General features: G+C 35.2%; 1 protein-coding gene across 1 annotated transcript in view; it reads left to right on the top strand.

Moving 5' to 3' along the window:
* The window catches only part of CC2D2B (coiled-coil and C2 domain containing 2B), an 81,624-nt gene that overhangs the window by 24,525 nt on the left and 30,645 nt on the right, over window positions 1–26,454 (top strand). The window contains exons 13-23 of the mRNA XM_033129970.1: window positions 926–1,103; window positions 3,658–3,808; window positions 5,774–5,921; window positions 10,874–11,012; window positions 11,624–11,827; window positions 18,054–18,146; window positions 19,324–19,415; window positions 20,488–20,658; window positions 21,878–21,974; window positions 22,764–22,873; window positions 25,764–25,860. Coding sequence (XP_032985861.1) covers window positions 926–1,103; window positions 3,658–3,808; window positions 5,774–5,921; window positions 10,874–11,012; window positions 11,624–11,827; window positions 18,054–18,146; window positions 19,324–19,415; window positions 20,488–20,658; window positions 21,878–21,974; window positions 22,764–22,873; window positions 25,764–25,860 — 1,480 coding nt within the window. The remainder of the gene's footprint in view (window positions 1–925; window positions 1,104–3,657; window positions 3,809–5,773; window positions 5,922–10,873; window positions 11,013–11,623; window positions 11,828–18,053; window positions 18,147–19,323; window positions 19,416–20,487; window positions 20,659–21,877; window positions 21,975–22,763; window positions 22,874–25,763; window positions 25,861–26,454) is intronic.

Raw genomic sequence — 26,454 nt, 5'->3', positions numbered from 1 at the left:
GGAGATAGGAAGAATAAGTAATCTTTTGTCCCTGAACCTTCTGATAAGGTTACAGAGAAGATGGCTCATATGGGGACAGGGAGATTCTGGACCCATAGGACGATCAGGGTGGAGAACAGAAGTGGATTTTATGTTTAAACCAGGGCTTATCTACCAACCAAACTTCTCCCTTTTGAAAAAGTGGATCAAGTCTTAAACATCATTAGATCAGTTCCCTTGCAGCTAAAATGATATTCAATAAATGTTGATTGAGGGAATGAATGAATGACTCTCTAGGAGTTTCATGTCACTCAAGGGGTCATTTATTCCCCCAACAAGTGTTTTCATAGAAGCCCCAGGAAACTAACCTCTCTAGCTTGCCTCTCTAATCTTTGGGTTCAGAGAATGAATGTCCTATAGAAAAACAGTATACAACCTAAAGCTTAAAGGGACTTACAAAGACCTTTAATAAGACATAGCGAGCCTATTAACTTAGAGCCACCTCCTTGATGTTATTGGTGTGTGTGTGTGTGTGTGTGTGTGTGTGTGTGTGTGTGTGTGTCTTTTAAAAGTTAGAAAACATTTTTAAATTTTTTATTCAAGCTCCCCTACCCTTTAAGTCCCTCAGTTTTCTCCTTTATAAGACATCTTATGATGGGTAACTGCTGTAATCTCTTTAAGTTATAATTTAATAAAATATGTAGTTGATTGATTTATAGAACCTTGATTTTAGTTCTTTCTCTATTTTTTGAGTAAAGATCTCTCTTTGAAAACATTTGACTGGGTGGGAGAGGTTTTTACACATATTGGCAAGTGTTGTTGGTCTTAAAAATACCATTGGTCTCTCAAACGGTCATATTTTAACATACTAAGGTACATTTTGAAATGAACATTTTATATCCATTTTGCTTTTCAAAGGTCCTTTAAGAGTTTATTTAATTTTTAGGCATGAACAAAAGAGGAGAGCCAAAATTCAGAAGCTTAAATATTTTATTAAAATATTATACAACGATAAACAGGTTTCTTGCACTTCAGTATCTCCTCTACAGTTTGATTTTAAAGTCATGTTTCAGCAAATTTTCAATATTCAGTTAATATATTGGCCTGAAACAATTTGCTTGGAGGTATGTCATTGTCATTTACTTTTATATCTTATTTTATGCCATACATAATTTTAAATTTCTTGTTAGCTATTGTTATATGTGGTAAGTTACTTCTTTTACATTAAGGAATAATTGATCTATATAGGTGGATATTTGTAAATAATATGTATATTTGTAATTCACCAATAGTCTTTTATGCTATACGTACAAAATTATTTGATTTGTGGTTGGTCTAAATACTTCTCTCCTGCTATAATTCCTGCCAACCCTGGATGTGCAGTATTACTATTCATTTACTAGAGAGGTGGAAGAGGGTTGTTGCCGCTATACTGAGTAGTTTAGCTATTGTAAGTATTGAATGATTTCTCCAAATTGCCCCAGCCCTGACTTGGCGATTGCAGTCTCTTGCTGTATTTGTTCTTCTTTTTCTGGATTCGGGATCTATTTTACAAATCTGATGAAAGAACATATAACAGACTCCTGATCCCTGCCCAGAGACCCCACCACGAGAACCCCTGCACTAAAGAAAATAAGACAATGGAGAAAAATTAGAGACAGTAAAGGAGTCTAGACAAGAAGTCTTGATGGCTAATATGGGGGTTAAACTTGCATTTAGACCTGAAAGAAAAGTTATGAGAGAATAAAGATTTGTGTTTGTGAGGGTGGGTGGAATTTGAGGAATGGGGAGAGGGTTATAATTACAAATCTAAATCAAAGTTAATTTTACAATATCTAAAATAATCTGTTCCCTGATAGGCCCCTGATAAGAGGCTGTATTCATTTTGTTCATCTGTGCTATCAAGTACTAAAATGTATCATCCTAAAATGTACATCTGTTGAAATTCCTATTTAAAAAATATACTGCCTATACTTTCCTGCTATGATACTTAAAATAAATTGTGATATAATAATACAACCACTTGAGGTTTAAAATATGCCCTCCTCCCCCCATAGATAAATGTGTATTTTGAATCCTTCCTCATCCCATCACTTAGCACATAATCCTAACAAACTAAGAGGCTGGGAAATAAACTAATCTAGAATCTAGGAGGGATAAATTGCACCATTCACAAATGCAGAAATTGCAAAATTAATTTATATGCCCTAGCCTAACAAATTCTAACCTGCATTTCTAATTTACTTCTTACCATTCCTCTTTACTCAGTTTTTCACTTCAGCCAAACTGAACTGCTTGTTGTTTTCCCCTATAGCGCTGCAATTTCCTACTTCTCAACATTTGAATATTCTAATTCCTCCATTATAAAGCCCATTTTCATTCTTGACACATCATCTCCACCATTCAGTAGTGTTGATAACTGCCATCAGGGGATAAGGCTGTCTCCAGGGAGACTTCACTAGGTGGAATTCTCTGCCTTTACATTTACTGCTTTCAAGGATCTGACCTCCCGCCCTGCGGTCTCAGAAATCGGGTCTGACAGTCCCCTGAGAATGCAGCTACATACCTTAAACAAATTTACAAGGCTGGTATGTGACATCAGAATGCCATTTGAAAGTATTTATCAGTTCATTGTCTCTCTTTAGTTAGACAATATACTGATTTATAATAAGGAATTTCTTTCACAGACCTGAATACTCTTTAAGTCCATTAGCTATAAACCCTACAAACCTTTCAGCGTTAGGGATGCCTTTGTCAAAGAGTCCAGTGTGTTGGCTTAAATTCACTTTTACAAGGGCAATATTTAGATCACCATAAAAAATAGTTGCCTCTTTGACTTTCCTTTTTCTCTGCTTTCTTGGTTAATCAAACATCCTTTTGATTGGCACATTTTTTTCTTATCTTTCAAGGGGCATTTCACTCCCGGCTTGATTTCCTCCTTCTTAGAGTACATACAACTTCCCCCAAACACCAACAACACAGTATAGGTCAAAATAAGATTTTTCTGTTGAAAAAATTTTAGGTTTGAGTTATGGCAGTGATGGAATTATAATAAAAGCACAGCATACAGAATCAAAAGACCTGAGTTTAGTACCCGGTGGACACGTATGGAACTGTCTACTCAGCTCCTCCCTTACTCCTCCTTCTGGGATTTTTCTGCCCTCCTCCCAATCCCATAGCTGGTTTAACTTGTCCTTGGATTCTATGAGCCAGTGAATCTCCTTTTTTCCTAAGTAATTCAACGTGGGTTTCTATCACTTACAATAAAAACTAATAGAGTTCCTACAGAGACCCCATTTCCTCATAAAATGGAAAGAATAATACCTGTTTCCTATAATTTTTTTTATCAGGTTTAAATGAGATTAAAAAAAAAAACTTTAAAAGTGCTACACAAAAGTAAATTTTGGGGTATTGTGTTATATGTACCTGTATCTCAGAACTGTATTTATAATCCTTTTATTCAATTTATCTTCTTTGAGACCAGTAAAAGACATTTCGCTTTTAGGGACATATGACTCCACTTTTCTCATAATCATGTGGATGAAATGCTATAGAGAAATACCTATTTTCTAGTATTTAAAAAAAAAAAGAGTACAAATGTGTTCTTGAGGGTCCTTATTTTAGTTCTTTTTAATTTTGTATTTTCAAGGAGCTATCAACCATTTCTTTTATTTTTAGGTTTATGAAATAAATAAAAGGACACGCTTACTGGCAAAACTGTATATACCTTTACCTAACAACACAGAGCTGAAAAACAAATCTGTTTTGGAATATGTAGAGTTCAGCTCTGATGAGCGGGTCATACCTGAGTATGGAGAAGTGGGGAGCAGTAAGTTTATTACACATGCTTCTTTCCCCTTATTTTCTTTATGAGTTCCATAACTCTGGGTCATTTATGTGAGTAAATAACTCTATATTTACAGTATTAGGCTGAAAATGTATTAAGTTCTCCTTTCAGATATTAAATTTTTTAAAACTTTGGCTTGAATCAGATCTTTGGGAAATCTGAAATTTGGAATTAGCACCTGTGCTTTTCCTGGGTCATCTGAGATAAGAGCACTGTGTTCTCTGGAATGTGAGCTCTGCTCCTGAGTCGACAGACTGATCAACCTCGGCCTCTCCTTTAGTGAAGCCTAAAGATGCTCCAGGATGTGTTGATTCATCTTTTAACTGAATAGGGAAGGGAGGAAGCAAAGGAAGGAAAGAAAGGAAGAGAGAAAACGAGAGAGGAGGGAAGGGTTGTTTGTGTTCACTTGTTTTTCAATTGGTTTTACTCCTCATGCAGTTAAGTTTGTTAGTACGTCTGTGAGAAGACCAATGAAATTCTTCTCCTTCTCCCCTAGAATCCTTCTCTTTTACCTTCCTAAGGGTTTCAGCAACTACTCGTGTCCATCTGGTGAAAAGAGAGGAAGCATGAACAAATGAGCAAGGAAAAGACAGAAGAAAATAAGGATGCAAAAGCACCTGGAAAAGACGTAGAATGAGGGAGGGTGTAGTCTGCTTAGAATCCAGGTGAAACAGAAAAATAGGGTTGTGGAGACCCAGGAAAAAGACTCGGAGTGAAAAATTTAGGGAGCAGTAAGAACTTCGCAAAAGTTTCAAGGAGTGTTGTTAAGCTCTCTGGAGACTGAGAAATAAAATAGGGGAAGGAGAAGACTCAGGAATATAGAGAAAGGGGACAGAGTAGCTTGTTTTGCCTTTTTTTTTTTTTCTGTCAGTGTCCTTTCTTTCTGGAAGCCACTCCCAGAAAGAATGTTGTTTTCCTAGTCAAAAGAAGAGGAAAATACAGATGTTCATCTCTATGCAATCAGATCAATATTTTCTTTTGTTTAAATTTATTTTTATTTTTTGTTTTAGGTCATTTTAAATCTATTGACAATAGTTAGTAAAATTATATAGGTTTCAAGTGTACACTGCTACAATACATCATCTATATATCACATTGTAGCTAAGTTTCCTTAGTGTAGTGGTTATTATGTTCACCTAACACATTGTGTGTTCACCACCCAGAGTCAGTTCTCCTTCCATCACCCTTTTCCCTCCCTTTTCCCTCTTCTACCACTCCCACTCCCCCCTTAGTAACCACTAAACTATTGTCTGTGTCTATGAATTTTTGTTTGTTTGTTTGTTTGTTGCTCTTAGATTTATATCCCACATATGAGTGAAGTCGTATAGTTCTTGACTTTTTCTGTCTGGCTTATTTTGCTTAGCAAGATAATCTTAAGATCCATTCATGTTGTTGCAAATGGCACTATTTCATCTTTTCTTATGGCCAAGTAATATTCCATTGTACATATGTACCACATCTTCTTTATCCAGCCATCTATTGAGGGACACTTTGGTTGTTTCCATGTCTTGGCTACTGTGAATAATGCTGCAATGAACATAGGGGTACATATATCTTTATGGGTTAATGGTTTCAGATTTTTTGGGTAGATACCCAGAAGAGGGATTGCTGGGTTGTATGGTATTGTATTCTTAATTTTTTGAGGAACCTCCCTACTGTTTTCCATAGTGGCTGTACCAATTTACATTCCCACAGGCAATGTGCGAGGGTTCCTTTTTCTCCATAGCCTCTCCTCTCTCTTTTGTAGTCTGTTTGAAGCAGTCTGCCTTGCGGTATCTCAGATGGGAGATGAGGGAGAGCCCTAAGATTAGAGACTGGGGTCAACACAGAACTTCCTTTGTGTTCCTGGGGTTCCATAAGTAAAAGTCGGGCAGAAAATCTACAATGTGTTCAAAGTGTACACTTTTGTAAAAAACTAAATTTTTTTTTCATGAATTTTATAAACAGATGTGCCTTTTCTTCTTACGGGTGATGGCACTGAAGAACTTTGTCTTTTGACATCAGGAAAACTAAGCTATTCTCTATCATGGGCCTTAGATGAAAATGGTATTCCTCTGACAGAGGTGTCACAGTTGTTGAAATCTGCTTATTGCAGGTAATAAACTTTTATGGTTGAAAAATCATGCCAGTCCTCAGCAAAGCATCACACGAAACCTCTGTCTATAAAAGGGAAAACTCTAGCAGTAGTAGGAGCAGTTTAGTTTATTTGGATGTTGATTTATCTTTTATAAATATATAAAATATGTATTTTATTTATAATTACTAAGACAATAAGTATCTTTATATGTAACAGACTGTATTGCTTCAATGTTTAGGGTTATAGACTCATGAAGGATGAGAGAGGCAGTTCCAGAGCCTTTAATTTATAAGCAAAGGCCAAGACTCCCAGGGATTTTATTTCTGGGGCCTTTATACCTCCCAGCCATTCTGGATATAAAAATAATCATTTATGCATTATACATTTGCTGGAAAGAAAATCCTGGAAATTTCATGCTATGTCCCAGGACTTCCTAGAGGAATTGGGATGAGTTTTTAGATCACACCCACAAATAGGATTACCAGAAATAAGTACAGTAAAATTCTATAAAAATGATAATGCTGGCTTATATGTATATTATACTGTTCGAGAAACATTGTAAATATAAAGGGCCAAGTAGATCATTAAAAAATTAATGAATGACGATAACAAAACGATGGCCTTTCCCCTCCCCATCTAAACATGTATTTTTAAAAAACGTTGCTAATATAACATTATAGAAAAGGCAGAAAAATATTGAGACAATAAAACTATTGGTGGTTGCCAGGGGTTAGGAGGAGAGAGGGATGAAAAGGTAGAGCACACAGGATTTTTAGGGCAGTGACACTACTCTGTATGATGTTGTAATTGTGGATACATGACATTACATACTTGTCAAAACCCATAAAATGTACAACATCAGGAGTGAACCCTAACATAAACTGGACTGAGTGATGATGCTGTGTCAGAATATGTTCATGGATTGTAACAAAGGCAACTCTTTTATTGCACTGTAATATATTGTGCAGGATGTTGATAGTGGGGGAGGCTATGGATGTGGTGGTGGGGGCCAGGGGCATGTGCAAACTGCCCTTTCTGATCAATTTTGCTGTGAACATAAAACTGCTCTAAAAAACGTTTATTTTTAAAATATAGTAAATTAAAAAAAATATTGCTGTACATAATTTGGATTAAAAATGAAATCAAGGGGCTGCCAGATGGCTCAGTTGGTTAGAGCACGAGCTCTGAACAACAGGGTTGCCAGTTCGATTCCCACATGGGCCAGTGAGCTGCGCCCTCCACAACTAGATTGAAGGACAACTACTTGGAGCTGATGGGCCCTGGAGAAACACACTGTTTTCCAATAGTCCCCAATTAAAAAAAAATCAAAACTGAAATTAGAGACTACTTTTAAAATAACAAGAACACTATATATAAAACCGGTGGCATATGGCCAGAGTCACAATAAGAGTTCATAAGAGTTCATAAGAGTTCATTTCTTGGTAAATAAAAAGTTTTAGAGGGGAAAAAAAACAAACCTAAAACTAAATGTTAGGAACACTCAATAATTGATGTTGAGGAAACTGAACTGGTGGATGTACATTACTTATCAAAAAGTTTAACAATAAAAAGAGGCTGAAAATAAGAGAGACAACAGAATCAAAGTATGGATTTCTAAAAAAGTGGGGCAACTTTTGTCTTCTTAAAGGAATCAATGAAAGCCATGGAAAAGGAGCCAGAGAATAAGTTAGAAAGAGTATGAGGTCCTTTAGAGCCACAAGATATTGAACCAGAGTACAAGTGAATAGCTATGGTTCTATAGAAAACGAGATACCTCTTCTTCAAGTCAGAGAATGAGACAGAAATCACTATAAAGACAAAAATGTAATTTTGATGGATGTCCTTGTTTTGCTAAGTAAATGAGGTCATCTTTTTAGAGACCTTGAGAAGGGCATTTTAGGAGAAAAATGGACAATGAATACACATAATTCATTTTGGAACTAGATAATAAACTTTAAATATCCTGAACTACTGTTTTCTTTTATTTCTTAGTATTTCCCCAGCATAGACCCCACTGCAGCTATTCCCAGTCTTGGCCTCATTATACTCTCTGCTTTTTTTCTTGGAGTCAGATGTTTATTCTCCTTGCTCTAAAAGCTAACTTTTCTATAGGTAATTTGGAACTTTCTTTTGTTTCCTTTAGGATTCTGCTGACATATTTATATCCTTTTTTAACATTATCTTCAACCTTTCCATCTCTCTATACTGTTAATTTTTTGTATTGAAGAAGCCTTCTTTGTTTTTTAAAACAAAGGAAAATCTAAGCATTTGATGAAACCCTGAAAACACTATTTGGCTGTTCTTTTGTTTGTTTGTTTGTTTTTTCCTGACTAAGCCCTCCTATATGTGGTTATTAGTCTGCGTACATTGCTTCCTCTTATTCCTGAAGGCTACCAGTGACCTTCTGACCATATTCATTGGCCTGTCCTGATCATTTTACTTCTTTAAGTCTCTTCTCTCTTGAGTTCTGTGATGCTGCACTTAGCAGTTCCAGTTACTTGGGAACTCAGCTTTACAAAAGATTGAAAGCAGTTCTGTGGAAGATTGGGACAAATGACAGGTTTCAACAGGGAATGAATTGCAAGAGAGGTTTCCAAAGTCCAGAGCCCTTTCTAAAAGAAGTTAAGTCAAACTTTACAATTGGGGCCTCTGAGATCAGATGAGGAAGTTACAGAACTCATAGAGGAGAGCCTCTGTGGTTGTGGGAATTTAAGGGCTCGTGCTGAGCCATGGTTCTAGGCATCTGGGATGGGTGCTCCAAAAGGCAAGACTGACTTGTGAGAGTCAGAGCATGGAACCAAAGAAGATCCGAAAGAAAGTATTCTTTTTTTCATTGATTTACTCATTCATTCATTCATTCATCAAATATTGATTGCTGGAGATAAAGCAGTGACCAGAAGAAGACCTTAGAATGCTTTAATACTACATTAAGCAAACCTCTCCAATCTTAATTATTGTTGTCTAGAGTTTTCATTTAACCCATTTTTTAAAACATAAAACAATTTTTCTTATACTTACTAGTTAATTAATTTTTCTGACTTAATTAATTGACTTTTATGTTTGCTGCTATTTTTTTATCTACCACACTTAGATTCTGGATTTACTTTTCTTGCTGAAAGCCTACTCTTTTAATGATTCTTTCCATCAGTTTCTGTGGCTAGCAATTTCTTGAGTCCTTGTATGTCTCAAAATATCTTTATTTTGTCTTCATTACTGAACAGTAGTTTAGGTGGGTATAAAATTGAGGCTTTATTCATTTTTCTTAACACTTTGAAGCTATAATAGTATTATTTTCTGGGATTTTCATTGTTGTTTTAAAGTCTGCTATTGGTCTAAATGTTGGTGTTTTGTAGACAGTCTGTCTTTACTCCCTGGTAACTTCAATAAAATTTTTTGCTTAATTCATAGAGATAGGAAGTCAGGGGCTCGGGGGAGGGAGGACTGGGGAGCTATTGTTGAATGGTACAGAATTTCTGTTTGGAATGGTGAAAACATTCTGAAAGTACATAGTAATGGTAGTTGTATAACACTGTGAGTATACTTAATAACACTCAATTGTTACTTGATTGACATTTGGTTGTGGAGGAGGAAGTACAGATGACAGAAGGATTTTGCCATAGCCCACAGATGAACACACCTATAGAGGCAGCTAGAGGAATCAGTATAGTATAGCAAGGGCAGGGGATGTTCTGAGTTTGTTACTTTCCTTGAAGCAGAAATCATGGGACTTTGTTGAAATCCAATTACAATTTTTTTTTTTAGGCTCATAATGGGATAAGTTTCACTCCCTAATCTATTCATTAACATTTATGCTTTGCCTCAGACCTTATTTTCTAAGGGATCTGCACCAAGACTGAGAAGGAAAATTTGTTACATGTTGGTGCCATAGGTATCAGGCCCTAGAGATCTCTTATGATAAAGACATCAAAATGGGTCAAATATGAGGGCAGAAATGGGAATTAAATTAAAGAAAGGAAGAATACTCAAACTTTACTTATTTGTAAATTTGCTTACATTTTTATCAGGCATTGGCTCTGTTAGCAATAGTTTCCAAAGATTTCATAGAAATAGGAATAGATGTTGATGGCAAGTAGAGCAAAATATGTGTCCATTTTTCCTCTAAGACATTATTGAATCTGAGTCAGAACAGTATTTCTGGAATCCAGTGGATAAACTGGAACTTTTCCTAAGTGCTTTATAGGAAAGATCTTAGAAATATTCTAGCCCCAAATCTTCTAATTACCCATGATGAGAGAGATTATCTCTGAAGGCAGAGATTAAATAACTGAAATAATTGATAGCTCTAAGATACAATTACTATTTAATTCCTTCGCTCTTAGCCTATAACTAGGTCACCAAGGATGCATTATAAGTCCACCCTATCTTTTATAGCTCCCTGTCTTCTGAAGATGACCTCATATGACCAAAGACGCTTTATCATTATTATATCACTTTATATTCTAATAAATATATTTATATTTCAACTGTAAAGATATAGCCTAAAGATTCTTTTTATATTGTGGATTTTATTAATTTTGCTTAAGCAAACATCTTGGTTAAATTTCAATATTGTGCATCCTATGGGAAGAAAATATTTAATAAATTACTGTGCTCAGGGTTTACAGAATGCATCCAATAAGCACTATTCACTTCAGCATCTACTGTGTTTTAGCTTCTACACGGAGTGGAGATGGCATAGATGAATATTTACAAAGTTTTTACCCTCAAGTAGCTTACTGTCTCTTAAGGGTCGGGGTGGACATGTATCAAAATGCTGTGCTACAAGTTAGAACATGAAAAGAACCAGAAGAGAACACGTATCTAAACTTCTATGTTATCCTTAAATGCTGGGGATGGATAGGTTTTATCTTTAAATACCTGAAATGGGTAGGTTTTGCCCTGTATAACAGATGGACGAGTAAAACCTGCATATTGGATGCAAATTCACCAACTAGTTTTCTCTGTGTTAGTGTGTTAAGGAATGTAGATGCAAGAAGTGTTCCCGAAATTCCATGGCTCGTTAATACACAGAAGCTTTTTCAGTGGGCAAATGAAGTCAGAGTTGACCCAAATAATCCAGAATATTCTGATTTAATGGAATTTATTATGGTAAGTTATAAAATGGTAAGTTTATTATGGTAAGCAAATATCAATACTGTAAATATATTCTATTTCCTGAGCTCTATCGCCTTATACTCCTCCATGGTAGTTATTCGTTCATGTGCTTTATCCTTCCTTGTGGAACTACAGCTAATAAATCTTTGTCTCTCTTATGGCAACTCGCACTCTTCCTTGCATGGACCATGTACTTTCACTTGCATTTATTGAATAAAGCAATGCATAAATAGATATTGCAATTAAGTTTTCCTAGATCAAAGTTTTCCAACTGATGTGCTGAATTACTTATAAGTATAATGATCCTCTCTCAACTCTTAGAGCAACCAGAATCAAACAGTCTCATATTTCAACACCAATGCAACACCAATGTGCAACACCAATGTTTTCATTTTCTTTATAAGTTATGACCAGGAAAAGTTTGGGAGCCAGGTAGGCTGGATTCTGTATTTTTCAGAATCTCTCTACAGAGTCAGTTGCTCCATTTCTTTATTATATGCCAACTCCCACATTTCACAGTTGAGGGGGAAAAACAGTATTTTGAAATAATTCTTTAATTTAGAAAAAATTAATATTTTAAGTAAATATTACTTTATGTTTTACAGTACATGAAACACAAAGGGCAAGATATTCCTAAGTATTTTCGTCTTGAACAGTTGCAAGATGAATTTAACTTTGTTTCTGAAGAGGAAATAAAAAAGAGTAAACGTTTCCAGATATTGCAACTTAGAAATGCAGGTCTATTAGATGTTTTCCCACTGCAGCAAATACCCCTCTATGACAGAGAGATTCCAGATTTACTCTTCCAGGTATTTAGTTTCTATTTGAATATGACTTATTATATGACAAGTTAATATTTTGCTGCTTTAAATCTGTCTTAATTTCTTTCTTTTTTCTTTTTTTTTTAAAACGATAATCTATAGACAGATTCTCCTCCATTCTTTCTTTAGGCATTAAAAATGTACTGATTTCCCAAATTCCAGAAAGTCCGTACCTAGATTTTACAACTTAGTTTTGTACAAACAACCTATTTCACAGCCAAAATCCTGTAGGTATATTATACATTTATGTAAATACTGTATTTTTGCTAGTGTGAAATGCATCACCAATTTAAAAGCACCTTATGGAGATAAGAGAGAGAAACACTACCACATTAAACTTACACATTGATTATAAAGCACGCCTCAATTTCAGGAACTTTAAAATGTGAGGGAGGGAAAAAAAGAAAAATTAGTCTTATGCTGTGTGGAGGTGGTGTGCTGGAGCTTGCCATCACCAGCCATTGGGAGCCTGTTGTGTGCCTCTTCCCAACTCCACCTTCAATGACTTCATGTTGATTGCTTTAAATTTGTTGCTGGAGGACTATATATACCATAAATCAGCAAATGCTACAAATTGGGGCTTGCCCTCCCATTCCCAGAGAACTGGTTGTTAAACATTTACTAGTACACTACTAGTCTTAAAATAGTGGATTGTAAGAGTTAATTCCTGTAGAAATAACCAATTGTAGTAACCATAGCACTTGAGTTTGCTAAGTAAGAGATGGTTCAAGAAGAAAGGTATGTAAGCACAAATTGTGCCGTCAGTGTATCCAGACTCCGTATGTTAGGAAGAATGGATTAAAGATCTATAAATGAAAAGGAGAATTTTAAACCTATAGAAAAGCAAAGAATATGACATTGGAATAGACATAAATACAAAAAGGCAAGACTGATACATCTGTGTATAGTAAAATTCAAACTTACGTTTACATGCCATGTAATTGGCAAAGGATTCCATATAATCAAGAAAATGATCAAAGATATGAATGGCCAGTTCACAGATGAGGACCCCTGAGTAGTCACTCACATGGAAACATGCTTAATTTCACTTGTAATCAAAGAATTACACATTAAAACAACACTGAGATGCCAGCAGATAGGCAAAAATCAAACAAAACAAAAAAACCCTGACACTTCCACATGTTGCTGGTCTAGAGCAATGGGCTTTCTATCCTGGTGGCAGTAAAATTTAAGTTATATGTTGGAGAGTGGTTTGGCAACAACTGTTTTACCTGAAGATGCTATAAATGAACCCAGTCTCTGGGTATTACATTCTACAGGAATTCTTGGCATATGTACTCAACAGGAGTACAGAAAGTTCATTGCAGTATTGTGTTTAATTGTTTTTAATTGTAAAACCCAGAAATAATCAATGTCCGTTAGAAAATGGCTAAATCCTGGTATATTTGTAGTATTTGGCTATTAAAATGAATTAATACAAAGTACGTGTGTTAATTTGACTACATCTGAAAAACAATGCTGAATTAAGATGGCCAAGTAACATGTGCTATGTGATAAGATTTGGTAGTTTTAGAACATGCAAAACAAAGACTGATGTATACACAGATACTAAAAGTGTGAAAGCATGTAAGAGAATAATAAATACCAAAATCTGTCTTGTTTACCTCCAGAGAGATAGGAGAAAAATGGGATTGAGGTGAACACAGGGAACGCTTCAATAGTATCAGTAATGTGTTACTTCATTAAAAACCATCAAATGTGAGAAAGGTTTGGATTAATTAAAGCTGAGTGATGGTCATTCACACATTTTCGATATGCTTGATAGTTAATAATAAAAACAAGTATTTTAAAAAGAAAAAAATGTTTCAGCATTTTGGATTTTTCCGGTGATGTAAACTGCATTGAAAAGAAGCGTTTGAGGTTAATTGTAGAATTGAAGGAGTGAAGGGAGAAACTAGAAGGGACCACCTTCACATCCACTGGATGATTGGACTAACATTCAGATTTAATTAGCCAGAGATGCAGAAACATATAGAGGCAGGGCAGGACATAGTATAGAACAGCTGCAACAAATTTTGATGTTGGTTTTTCCTGGGCTCTGGTACCCTGATAGGGAGTAAGCTTCTTGTGACATGCCCACACAGAATAGGAGTTTGCCATAGCTAAACAAACAAAACAAAACAAAACAAAAACAAAAACAAAAAACCTATATAACAGCAAGGTTCACATCACCACCCCAAAAAGAATTAATACTTACATGGTAAATGCACTTCTATTTAAAGGAATGTTTACAAACATTGAACTCTTCTGGTTCTTGAACCCAAGTCAAGGTTACTAAGGCCGTAATCATCCTTCAAGAGAAGAAATAGAAGAAATAGAGCAAGTGGCCAGGTGTCACTGAGCAAATTCTCTATCTCCAGCTTTCCCACATTTTGGAAACTCTATTTCTTATACTTTACCCCTTGACTGTGATTCAATACCCTATTATCTGTATGGCTCTGAAACTGAGTTTAATGTAAGGATCATGATCAAAAATATTTTTCTTCATGGACTCCTACACAAATAGTACACTTAATGGAAACATCAGTTTCCCCATTACTTTCAACAACATAAGGATGCCCACTATCATTTCTTCCAGTAAGTGCCAATGCATTAAGCTAAAATGGAGGAAAGGAAAAGAAGGAAATTAGAATTGTAAAGAAGAGACGAACTGTCCTTTTTTGCAGAAAATACATTTGTCTACATGGAAAACAAGAGACTCTACAACAAACTGCAACAACTAATAAATTCATTGAATATAATATCCACCTTTAAAAATGAATAATTACTTTTATTGCAAAAGGAAAATTGTACCTCTACAATGGAGAAATGTAGATGTCACCATCTTGACTCAATGATCCAACTTAATCTTACTAATTGTGGACAACAGAATAATGGCTCCCTAAAGATGTCTACTCTCTAATCTCCAGACCCTGTGAATATGTTATGTTACATTGCTGAAAATAGGGAGATTATCTGGGTGGCCCTAATCTAATTATATGAGCCTTTAAAAGCAGACAAATTTTTCCAGCTGGGAGCAAAAGAAAGCTGCAGCAGCAAGAGAAGTGAGATTCCAATTATGAGAAGGATTGAACCTGTAGTTGCTGGCTCTGAGATTTAAAGGCCACCTGCAAATGCTGGAGAAAGGCTCCTACCGTGTTTCCCCGAAAATAAACCCCAGTTAAGGTCGTCAGCCAGATGGACGCATTTAGTACTTTATAATGATGTTCCAGAAGAAGATGACATAGCTATATTTGAATACATGTAGATTGTTGTACATGAAAAAATAAGACATCCCCTGAAAATAGGCCCTAATGCGTCTTTTGGAGCAAAAATTAATATGAGACCCGGTCTAATTTTTGGGGAAATGCAGTATAAGACCCGGTATTAATTTTGGGGAACCACGGTAGAAGATAAGGGTGGGTCCCAGCAAGGAAATGAGACTTCAGTCCTATAACCACAAGGTACTGGATTCTGCCAACAATCTAAATGAGCTTGGATACAGGTTTTTCCCAGAGCCTCCAGTACGAACTCCTGGCCAACACCTTGATATCAGCCTTATGAAACCTAGAGCATAGAAACCAGCTCTGACAACCTGGACTTCTCATCCACAGAACTGTGAGATAATAAATTTGTGTTTTTGGAAGGCACTAAATTTGTGATATTTTGTTATGGCAGCAATAGAAAACTAATACATTAATAAAGGACAACCATACATTATTGCCTTTTAATATGATACAATTTATGAAATATGCAGCATTATATATGAAGTACTCTTGCCAAAAAAAAAGTGTAATCTGAATTAAATTAAGACTTTAATTTGTTTACAAGAAATATGAAGAATAGAGAAACAAGTTAAAGGCCCCATAAGGAAACCGTCAGCCAAATTTGGAATGTGGGACAACTAGCTATCCAGTACAACAACTATTTTGACCTCTTAAAAATGTCATCATTTTTTAAAAAGCAGAGTATTCTAGATTAAAAGGCAGAGTATTCTAGATTAAAAGAGACTAAACAGATTTAACAAAAGGCAATACATGATCTTTAATTAGATTCTGGTTTGGGGGGGAAAAACAGCACTTGGTAAAATTCGGATATGGGTTGAGTATTAGATTATATTGGGAAATTGTTAATTTTCTTTATAATTATGGTATTGTGGTTGTGTAGAATTATGTTTTTAGGTTTTGGAGATTCATGCTGAAGTATTTATTTAGGAATAAAGTGTCATGATGTCTGTAATTTATTTTGAGATATTTTAGCCCAAATAAATAAATAAATACAAGAAAGATTAAGTAAATACAGCAAAATATTAATTACTTAATCTAGATGGTGGGGATATGGATTTTAACATTCTTTCTAATTTTCTCTGTTTGAAAAATTTGAGGAAAAATTAAAGACAAAAAATAAAGAGCATTCTATACACCAGTCAAAACCCACTAAAAATGTAACTTAATAAAGATACCCCTTGCAATAGCAATAAAAACTCTAAGATACGTAAGAATATATTTAACAAAACATGTGCAGGAACTTAATGAAGAAAATTGTAAAACATTTTGAATGATGTGAAAAAGAACCTGAATAAATGTTTACTGATAGGAAGCTCAACATTGTAAGATGCCAATTTTCCCCAAATTAATCTGTAAATGTAGTAAGGCAATTCTACAAAACCTGTGAAATAGAACAGAGGGCCTCAAAACAGACTTATTATGCATATAGAGAGACTATATATTTGACAGAGATATCATTACAAATCAGTTGAAAAAGAATGGACTATCCATTAAGTGATTCTGGAATGATTAATTAGTCATCCATGTAAAAAGAGCTAAAATTAGCTTCAGACCTCACAAAAGAAAGAAATACCATGTGAAATGAAGATTACATGTGAAAAGCCAACTTTAAATGGATATCTTAATCTTGGGGTGGAAAAGTATTTCTTAAACGAAACACACAATGCATAAATTATAAAGAAGAAGATGAATAATTTGATAATATTAAAATTAAAACCCCACAGATTAGGAAAAGATATTTGCGATACACATAACAAAAATTAATATCCAAAGTATTTTTTTAAAATTTTTATTGGGGAATATTAGGGAACTGTGTGTTTTTCCAGGACCCATCAGCTCCATGTCAAGTCGTTGTTTTCAGTCTAGTTGTGGAGGGCACAGCTCACTGGCCCACGTGGGAATCAAACTTGTGTTATGAGCACTGAGCTCTAACCATTGATCCAACTGGACGCCCCAATATCCAAAGTATTTAACTCCTATAAATTAATACTTTAAAAAGTAAATAAAGTGATAGAAATATTAATATAATATACTCTTAAGTAAAAGTCATTACTTGCCAACAAAATTAATTTCAAGATTTCTTGTGGATAATTAGAACAAAATAATAGTGTTTGTTGTAATGTGACTGAAAGTTCTAAAGTATTTACTTTATTATTTTTGTATAGTCTTTAATATCTATAATGGAAAATGATTTCCATGTGCACTAGCAATGTATCCCACAAATGCAGATATAACAGATGCAGATTTAGTCTAAACTATACAGGTGAAACATCCCGATAAATAATCTTATCCCAACTGCTGGATGTAAAATTAAAGTAATTGATGATAGTCAGTACATATTGACTAATTTCTATGTGCCATGCCCTTTTCAGATTTTGTTTCAGTTTGTCTCATGACAATCCTGTGACATAAGTGGTATTATTATTATTATTACAAAAGAGGAAACTGAAGTCTGCAGCAATCAACTTTTCCCCAAACCACACAGTTAATAAATGGCAGGGCCAACTTGACCCCAGGACTGTATGCCTCCAAAGCCCATTCTCTTAACCATGATACTCTGCTACTTCCAATTTGTTTTGTTTTTAGTGATTGCCAGGTAAATGCATGCATGAAGAATATTTTTCAATCTTCTTCACATTTTCTCATAATTTCCCCAGTTAGAAATTTTTCTCAGTCATTGCTCTATTTTAAAAGATGAATGAATCTCATCCTAGGAGCAAACAAAATACCATCATTAACTGTTCTTAAGCTAATTCTCAGTGGGAGAATCTAAAAGAAGTGTTTCTTTCTGTCAATGCCAATGTGTCCTACACATGAACTATTAACTATTTCAAAACTGAAATGAATATTTAATATTTTATTGCTGCATGTCATACCTGAACTGTTTTAACATTCAAGAAGTAAAACTAATTTGATTCTCTGTTTAGGAATGTGAAAATGAAATAGAGAAGGATATGTCCATTTCAGATATGAATTCTATTATTGCACAAAGGATTAATTCTGCCAATTTTCTGAAAAAGGTAGCAACAACAAAATAGTATTATCAATACGTTTGCATTTACTTTTGTGAAAACTGGTCGGCTGGATGTATGGTACTATACTCTTCCCAGAGAGTCAGATGATCCAATCTACTTACTAATCACTTCTTTCTGATCACTGAGGGGTTTTCTCTTCTGTTCGCTTCCTTTACAGAGTTAGCTACTTACCATCTGTAAATGTACACTGTTTATCTACATTATTGCTGCACAGCAAGCTCATTATTAATGCACATTCCAACCTTTTCTGTTTAAACATGAACATTGAAGACTTCCTATCTCTCTTATTTTATTAAATTTATTGGGGTGACAATAGTTAGTAAAATTATATAGGTTTCAAGTGTACATTTCTATAATACATCATCTATGTATCATATTGTGTATGTCAGTTCTCCTTCCATCACCATACATTTGATACCCTTTTCCGTCTTCTACCACTCCCTCTTCCCTCCCCCACTAAACTGTTGTCTGTGTCTATGAGTTTTTGTTTCTTTGTTTGTTTTGTTCCTTTGTTTTCAGATTTATATCCCACATATGAGTGAAGTCATATGGTTCTTGACTTTTTCTGACTTGCTTAGTAGCATAAGAATCTCAAGATCCATCTATGTTGTCAGAAATAATAGTATTTTTGACCCTAAAAATTCAGTTTGAGAAATATGCCAGCATTTTGCTAGAATCCTTACTTTTACTAGTAACTCATAATGTTGTAGACCACAGCAGTTCAGGGGACAAAGGGATAAAGGAGCTTAAAGTCAGGATAGGATTGACTCAAAGGAGATACAGAAAGGTGATCAAGATTCATACCCATTACAAGTGGCTTTTACAGAAATGCATTCATTCACAGGGTAATCTCCTTTGGGGAAGACTGGTTCTGTCCGTGGGAGCTATGAGTTAGGTGGGAAAAGAGATAAGAACAGAGTTTAAGATGAAAGGGATGTGGAAGGACCTTAAAAAGTAGAAGGAAAAAACTTGCTTTAGTGTTATTAATGTGAACATAGGAATGATTTTGATAATGGAAGCAAAGAGAACCATAAATTCACTTATCCTATTCCCCTTTCCATTCATTGCTTGCAAAAATTAGGGGTAAAAAATAGTGGCACCAATAGCATTGTAAATACTTGATCTTAAAATATAAACTATACATTAAATTTTTTTTTTTTAGATGAGAAAGATGATCATGAAAAGAATTGTCAAAATTAGCAAATTTAACTTATCAGATATTGTGGCTGATTATGAAGAAATTGTATCTACAAGGTACATACTAAAATTATTATTAAGTATGAAATATAAAGCTTTAAGCTAATACCTTCAAAGTCCTCTAATAAGTTCTTTATATTAATTATGTTACATGTCAAAAGATGCAGTTACACAGCATGAAGTGAAATATAATGACTTAACATATATTTGGTCATTTTAATATTGCATTTTTGACATATCTATATATGTGTTTTTACTTGTATAGTATTTTAGTTTTTAACCCTCTCCTTATTGATAATTTTTTTAAGGCAAGAAAAGAAAAAATAAATACTTTTGTGCCAGATTAGTTTTTCCCTAAGATTTTCCTGTCCTGAGACTGCTGATGGAAAAGTCATGGCTGGTAGCACCACACACTAAGCTTGTCATCTGTCCCTTTCAAAGCTGAATCCTCAGCCCTACAAGGGCACTGTGAGCCACAGGGAGCTGCTGGGGGAGCCCGTGCTGGAGTAATTCAATTCTCATACTGTCCTATCTGTGAAACATAGCGGGAGGAGCAGGAGCAAGGATGCCATGTTTCTGGGAAACCCCCCTGGGCCACTGGCAGGTTCCTACAATTACCAATAAAGTTTTAATTGGTTTAGGATGCTGATATCTATTGTGTTTTATTTTCAGTCTTTGGGGGAAATGGAGGTGACCATAAGGCTATAATTTCATGGGTGTATGTTACCAAGATTGGCAGCGTGCGTAACTAACTCCTATTTCAGATCCATGTAAAAAAGTTGAGTTTCTAACCACTTTTAAGAGAATGATTCCTGAAAAAAAAAAAAATTGTGAAAGAACATCATGTTTCGTGGAATTACCTCTCCATTCCCTTATCTTTTCTTGGACCATATACCCAAAGAGCATGGAGCAACCATGTTCCCTCTTAACATGAGAGTGAACATAGCATCTCTTATGCTCAGAGAGTGATTCCTTCCTTGGGTTTAAAGACAACTCTGTCTCCTCTCCACAATGGAGAGAATATGGCTCAAAGTAGATGGCCTTATTCATAATGATCAATTTTAAAAATTGATATATTTTAAAACTAAGTTATCTCGTGTATATGCAGCTGATCACTTTTACTCTTTAGCCAGCTGACACGTGCATTTTGTAAGCTTGTTGAACGACGAAAGAAGTTAAAGCCTCAGAGGGAAGAAAGGAAAAAAGTGGTAGCAGAGACTATTTGTGATGGAGATGTTAAGATTCTTGTCCGAATACTGAGGGCTTATAATGTTCCTAGCAGGAAAACAACAGTTACTAGGTAAGGCAATATGCACCAAGCTTTAGAGTTGCAAAAGCTCTACCTTAAATGTAAATTTCCGTACTGTCCAATTTGTAAAACTTTGCATTTTCTGAATGCTCCATATACAGAAACTAAATGAAAGTTGAAATCTTCATTTGGATAGTCAAACTTACTGTCATTGCCATGGATTAAAAGTTTTCAGAAGTTTGAGACGGACTTTAACACGTATATTTTCAGGTGCTTTATCAAATAAATGCCTTTTGTCCTTATTCCCTGTTGTACAAACTTGGGAAGCCGCTGTGGCCAGTTGCCCTCTGCCACTGGCCCCTTGCAGTATTGGAAGTAGAACACCGGAGAGAGCAGGCTCTGTTTTGGACTTGTCATTTTTAGATCACTTCTGCAAAAATCAGATTTTACCCATCTCTTCTGAACCTACTCAAGGGTTTTATTTGTGTTTCTTGGGCAGAGGATAGGTGGGGCCAGAAGGGGTATCACTATAGGGTGGCCAAAGCAAGGCCTCGTGGGTATTAAATTCTCTTGTATATTTAGTGTATCATGAATATCGAGTATCTCTTACCTATTTAATTTCATGTATGGTTCATATGTTATGGATATGCAGTACCCAGGTACCTCAGGAATGTTAAGTATCCCTCTCTAAGTTTAACACATATGTGCTCTAGTTGCTTGTTTGCTACATCCTGTGAAGTCTGCATATAAAAAACAAATAGTTTGCTTACTAGCTACTAATCTCTATACTAAAAACTTCTTAAAGATTTTGCCTATTTTTGTAAACTACAACCTTATTTATTAACAGAATTGATATTCTCAAAACAAATGCACATTTCAGAGGCTGTTTTGTGAAATGACATCATAAAATCACCACCATTTTCTATAATCATCAGTTTATAAAAGAAAGACTATTGCAACACCAAAAATAGAAAGAATGTAATCTTAAAGTATCATTTGCCTTATTTTTCTCCTTTTGCTGAGGACCAGTTAATACTTTATCATAGAATGGATCCAATCCATATTTCAGCATTTAGGGGCCACCCTTCCACAGCAAGGATCATCAAATGTTAAGCTCTAACCACCTATGACATCAAGAACCAGAGCAAATGTAAAATCCAGAGTAACTGGATTATATATGTCCATAAGCATAGGCAAAAATCTGCCCCTTCCACCAAAACTAATATTAAAATTAATGAAAGTGTATATCTCTCTGTTGATTTTCCTGAAGAGCCTCGGATATGTCTACTTATTTGGTATCATCCATATCTCGCCTCAGACGTAAAGAAACAATCAAATCGGTAGCCTCCGATGAGATCTTAAATGAGGTAAGTATTTAGCACTTCTATAAAGTGCAGTTTTGATTCTGTTTGCCCTGAATTGCAACTGGAGCCTAATTGGTCTCTCTATCTCTAATCTCTTGGGCTTCCAATTTACTTTCCATAGCACATTGAAGGTGCTCTTTTCATAAATGTAATTCTCACAGTTTCATTACCTGCTCTCCTGCTCTCAGGGTCCGTAGAAAAGTTACAGGCTCCACAGAATGCCTGCAAAAATCTGTAACGAGCTGACCCTTACCTACCAGTCAGCCACATCTCTTTCCACCCAACAGCAGTGTCATACTACGACTTGTTTTAGAAGGCCTAGGTACATGTCCCTTCCTTTGCCTGAAATGGCTTCCACACCGCTTCATATTATTGGCCACAGGAACTACTATTTCTAAGCTCAAGCTCAAGCAGTGTTTTTTCTGTGAAGCTCTTCTTGTCCTCATGGCAGAAAGTTAATCCTTCCCTCTCGTGAGCAATGATTATATCTTGATTATATGTTTTATTTTATTTCTCCTGTTTCATATTGTTTACCTGTTTAGTTTCCCCTCCTAGACTATAGACTTCTTAAGGGAAAGTTCCATTTATCTTTGGATCCTATTATAAGTACCGGATTTGACTAGGACCAATAAATGTTTATTGAATGAATGAATGAATAATGGTTGTTTGGAAAACTGGAAAAAGTAAGCCATCCAGTTGTCAGCCACTAACCACGTCATTTCCTAACTTCTGCCTTTTATCAGATATATAAACTATTACAAAAATCTAGTCAATGTTTATTATGTGTTTCAGGATACTGTACACCCTTTTGTGGAAGTTTCCTTTCAACATACTGTGTACCAAACCAGTACTGCAAGTGGATCTCATCCATGCTGGAACGAGGAAATTAAAGTAGACTTTATGTAAGTTGGAGTCCATTTTTCCTCAGCTCCTAAAAAAAGAGTGCTAACAAGCTAACACCATTTGTTGAGGAAATTTTCCTTTCCACATTGTGATTTCCCGGCACCCTTGTCAAGGATCAGTTGACCTGATGTAGACACAAGGATTTATATCTGGGCTTTCTAGTCTATACCACTGGCCTTTATATCTGTCTTATGCCAGTACTGTACTGTTTTGATTACTATAGCTTTGTAATGTAGTTTGAAATCAGGAAGTGTGATGTGTCCAGTTTTGTTCTTCTTTCTCAAGATTCATATTTGATGCTATATAAATATATAAATAGGTAGGTTTTTGTTATTGGAAATAAAGTGCACTGATTAAAACAAATTTGAAACATAGAGCTTAAAATTGTTCTCTAAACTCAATTAGCAATTTTCAGTTCTCACTTCCTATATATCGTTAGCTCTCACTGAAGTGAAACCTATATAAGGGACTATCAACCACATCCATTACCAAAGTCCTTTCTCTTTTCCTTGTGCCCTTTCTCCCTTGTCCTTCCAATCTCGTTCAGCTCCCTCAATTTTCTACAGATCATGTGGTTCCTGACGATTTGCATGGTTCTTTGATGGCATCACTCTGACTTTGTAACTCCTGATTTTCTCCTGGTTCTCGCATGCCAACCTCTTGGTCACTGGGACCTTGGGCTTCTGGTGTTGCTTTTCTCTCCGGCATCTGTGTTCTTGACCTTGGCTCTTTGTGGGTGGGTCCTGATTCTCAGGATGAAACAGTGTGTCTATTCCTTTCAACTTCCAGTCACTCTCTTTCCTGCAAGATTATACAACTGAGGTCCTGGCTATAATCTCTAACCAGGAAATTCTGTACTCATTCAGTCACTTTCCAAACAAACGAACAGCCTCGAGGTCCCAGATGCAAGCTGTGGGAGCACAGAATCACCAACTACCAGTATCTTCCTCAATTCTTCCTTGCTGAAGAGCTTTGACAGGATTCCCTTACTCCAATACCTATCTCAGTGAATAAAATTGTACCATGTGAATATTCACAGCTGCCAATTCTCAAAGTGAAAACCTCCAGACCCTAACCAGGATTTGCAAGGAGAAAAAGACTGGTTTATGCCATTGTTTCAGCTTGGGAGTAAAAAACCAAATAGAGCAGTATACCTTCGAATTTTACTAGCTTAGATGTTATGGATACTTTTGCTATTAGCAGAAATCAAGTCTATTCTTACAGATTCCACACAGGCTCAATGGTATTTTCAGAGTCTTTTGCCAGAGTTTTTAAAGCAATACCCTTGTTATTTGGTTGCCTGTCTGGACATTGTACTTCTTCTTTTGCCTTGTTCTCTGATATTTGCTTACCCAACCTTTTTTTTACTCTGTGTGTGAAGAGGAGTATTGGTTGAAAGGGAAATAAATTATATTGTATAATATTAAGTAACTAGTATATTAAAATATATTTGGTTAAAAGGTTTATAAAGCTATAAAATGTGTTATGTGTGTGGAAATATTTGGTATATTAATTTAGACACTAGAGTTAGAAGAAATATACTGTATTAAATAAATGGATTTAGGAGAACATAAAATAGCCAATAAGGTAAATAAGCTTATAAGTGAACTAAAGAGAAGGAGGCTGCAGAGTATTTGCATTCTTGAAATTATAGCAGTGAGATAAGCCAAGAACGCATTTAGAATACAACCAAGTGGATCAGAGGGTTCAGCTAAGGCAAAACCAGTCAGCCACTGCTTTTTGTTGCTTCAGATACCAGAGCTCTATTCCTTTCCCCACATGACATTTTGGTAAATAGAAAGCACATGCAAATAGGATAGACGGTTGGAGTAGAATACAAAATGCAAGATAATATAGGACTTGAGTTGACACAGTCAAAAAATGTCTTGAGGATGTCAGTTACCATCTCTCTTGCTAGCATAGTATCATAAATATACATTGCCTCCACTATCCTGTCTTAGCCATTGCAACATGTAAAGGAACTCGAAGGAACAGAATAGGGAAGTCAACTTATCACTTAGAAATATAAGGAAGCTTCAACTTAAAATTATTCTTTAAACTCAACTAACATTTTTCGGTTGTCACTGTGTCTGTAGGTCTCAGAAAGTTATACAAACTGTTGGAGATCCTTTGAAATACTAGCTGCTTTCTTAAGCAACAAGTTTCAACAAATAATGTCATTGGCAGTTGGTATAGTGAAAAGAGCCTGGCCTGTAGAGGCAGTCACAATTGGGTTCAGTAGGGCTCTTTCACTTGCTGGTGGCATTAGCTTAAGCAAGTTATTTAACTTCTCTGAACTGTTAGAAGTTTGAGATTCAATGCACAAATTGGAGGTGAGAGTGGAAGTTCATTGCTGGCGACATACTATACCATCCTTTTTGCTACCTCCAAAATGTATCCAATCAAGAAAGCCATCAGCAGACAGCTTGCACTGTCTATTAGTTGAACTCCACTATCCCAGTTTCTGGTTGGAGAAAACAAATGTGGGAAACAGAATAAGTTCCATGGTTAAATAGTTGTATCTTTTAACTGAGAGCAAAATAGCAGTTTATGTGTTGACCTAGGAGACACTAGCAGAATTTAAGATAGTTGGAAAATCTTAATGCACCATGCTCCAGATAATTTGTTTGCAATGAGTGGCTGTAGTAGAAAGTCTTTCTGCTTGACATTTAAACATTTTTATTTTTCATGCCAGTTATCTTAAGACATAAATAAAATGAATTACAAAGCACATGCTGGCTTTAATGAAAGATAGCAGTCATCCTCAAAGCACATAGTTTTTTCTTAGTTTATACTTTATAAAAGAACACAGGTAATTATAAAATCTTTTATAAAAAATGCTCTCATAAAATAAATTAAGCCTCTAAATATGTTTTTTTTTATTTCCAGTTCACCAGGACATGATTATAGCTTCTCAAGCTTATCTAAAATAAAAGATAATGTATATATCAACCTTTTTGATGAAAGTATTATTGAAAAACATGAGGTAAAGTACAATAATTATAATAATGTTGAAATAATTCTAAGGTCAGACTGAATTAAGTCTAGTAACATATTTGTAAATTCGCTTTTAGATACAATATCTGTTTCTAACATTTTCTGAGAAGAATTCGGGGCAACTTGAAATAAAATCAGACATGACAAGTCAGTTAAAAAATAACAGAGGTCATAAACCACATAGAAAAGGAAGAGTGGTAAATATACCAAGAATTTGGGAGAAATAGATGTCTGCAATTGAATATTACATTAAAATGTGAGCTTCCTGATAGCCAAGATAAAAAGATAAACAAACATGGGTTATATATTTCTCAGTGTCTGATCAAAGAAAATAAACCACCTCTGTAAAAGAGACCAAATTATTCCTAGGACTAAAAACTAGTTCTATTGAATCAAATTTTAAAAATTACTGAATATCTTTCTCATAGATATATGAAAGTTCCTAACACCATGCTTAGTGCCATAGCAAGCTCTAACATAAATGTTAATTTCCTTCCTGTTGAAGTTGCACTAAAAGTGTAAAAATGCATATCCGTTATACCTCCTCCCTTGGACCTCTGATTAAATGCGCTAATATAAATGT

This window comes from Rhinolophus ferrumequinum, chromosome 16 (assembly GCF_004115265.2).
Source record: "Rhinolophus ferrumequinum isolate MPI-CBG mRhiFer1 chromosome 16, mRhiFer1_v1.p, whole genome shotgun sequence".
NCBI classification, from domain to species: Eukaryota; Metazoa; Chordata; class Mammalia; order Chiroptera; family Rhinolophidae; genus Rhinolophus; species Rhinolophus ferrumequinum.
Note: the sequence above shows the minus strand (reverse complement) of the source record. Positions and strands in the feature narration are given on the sequence as shown.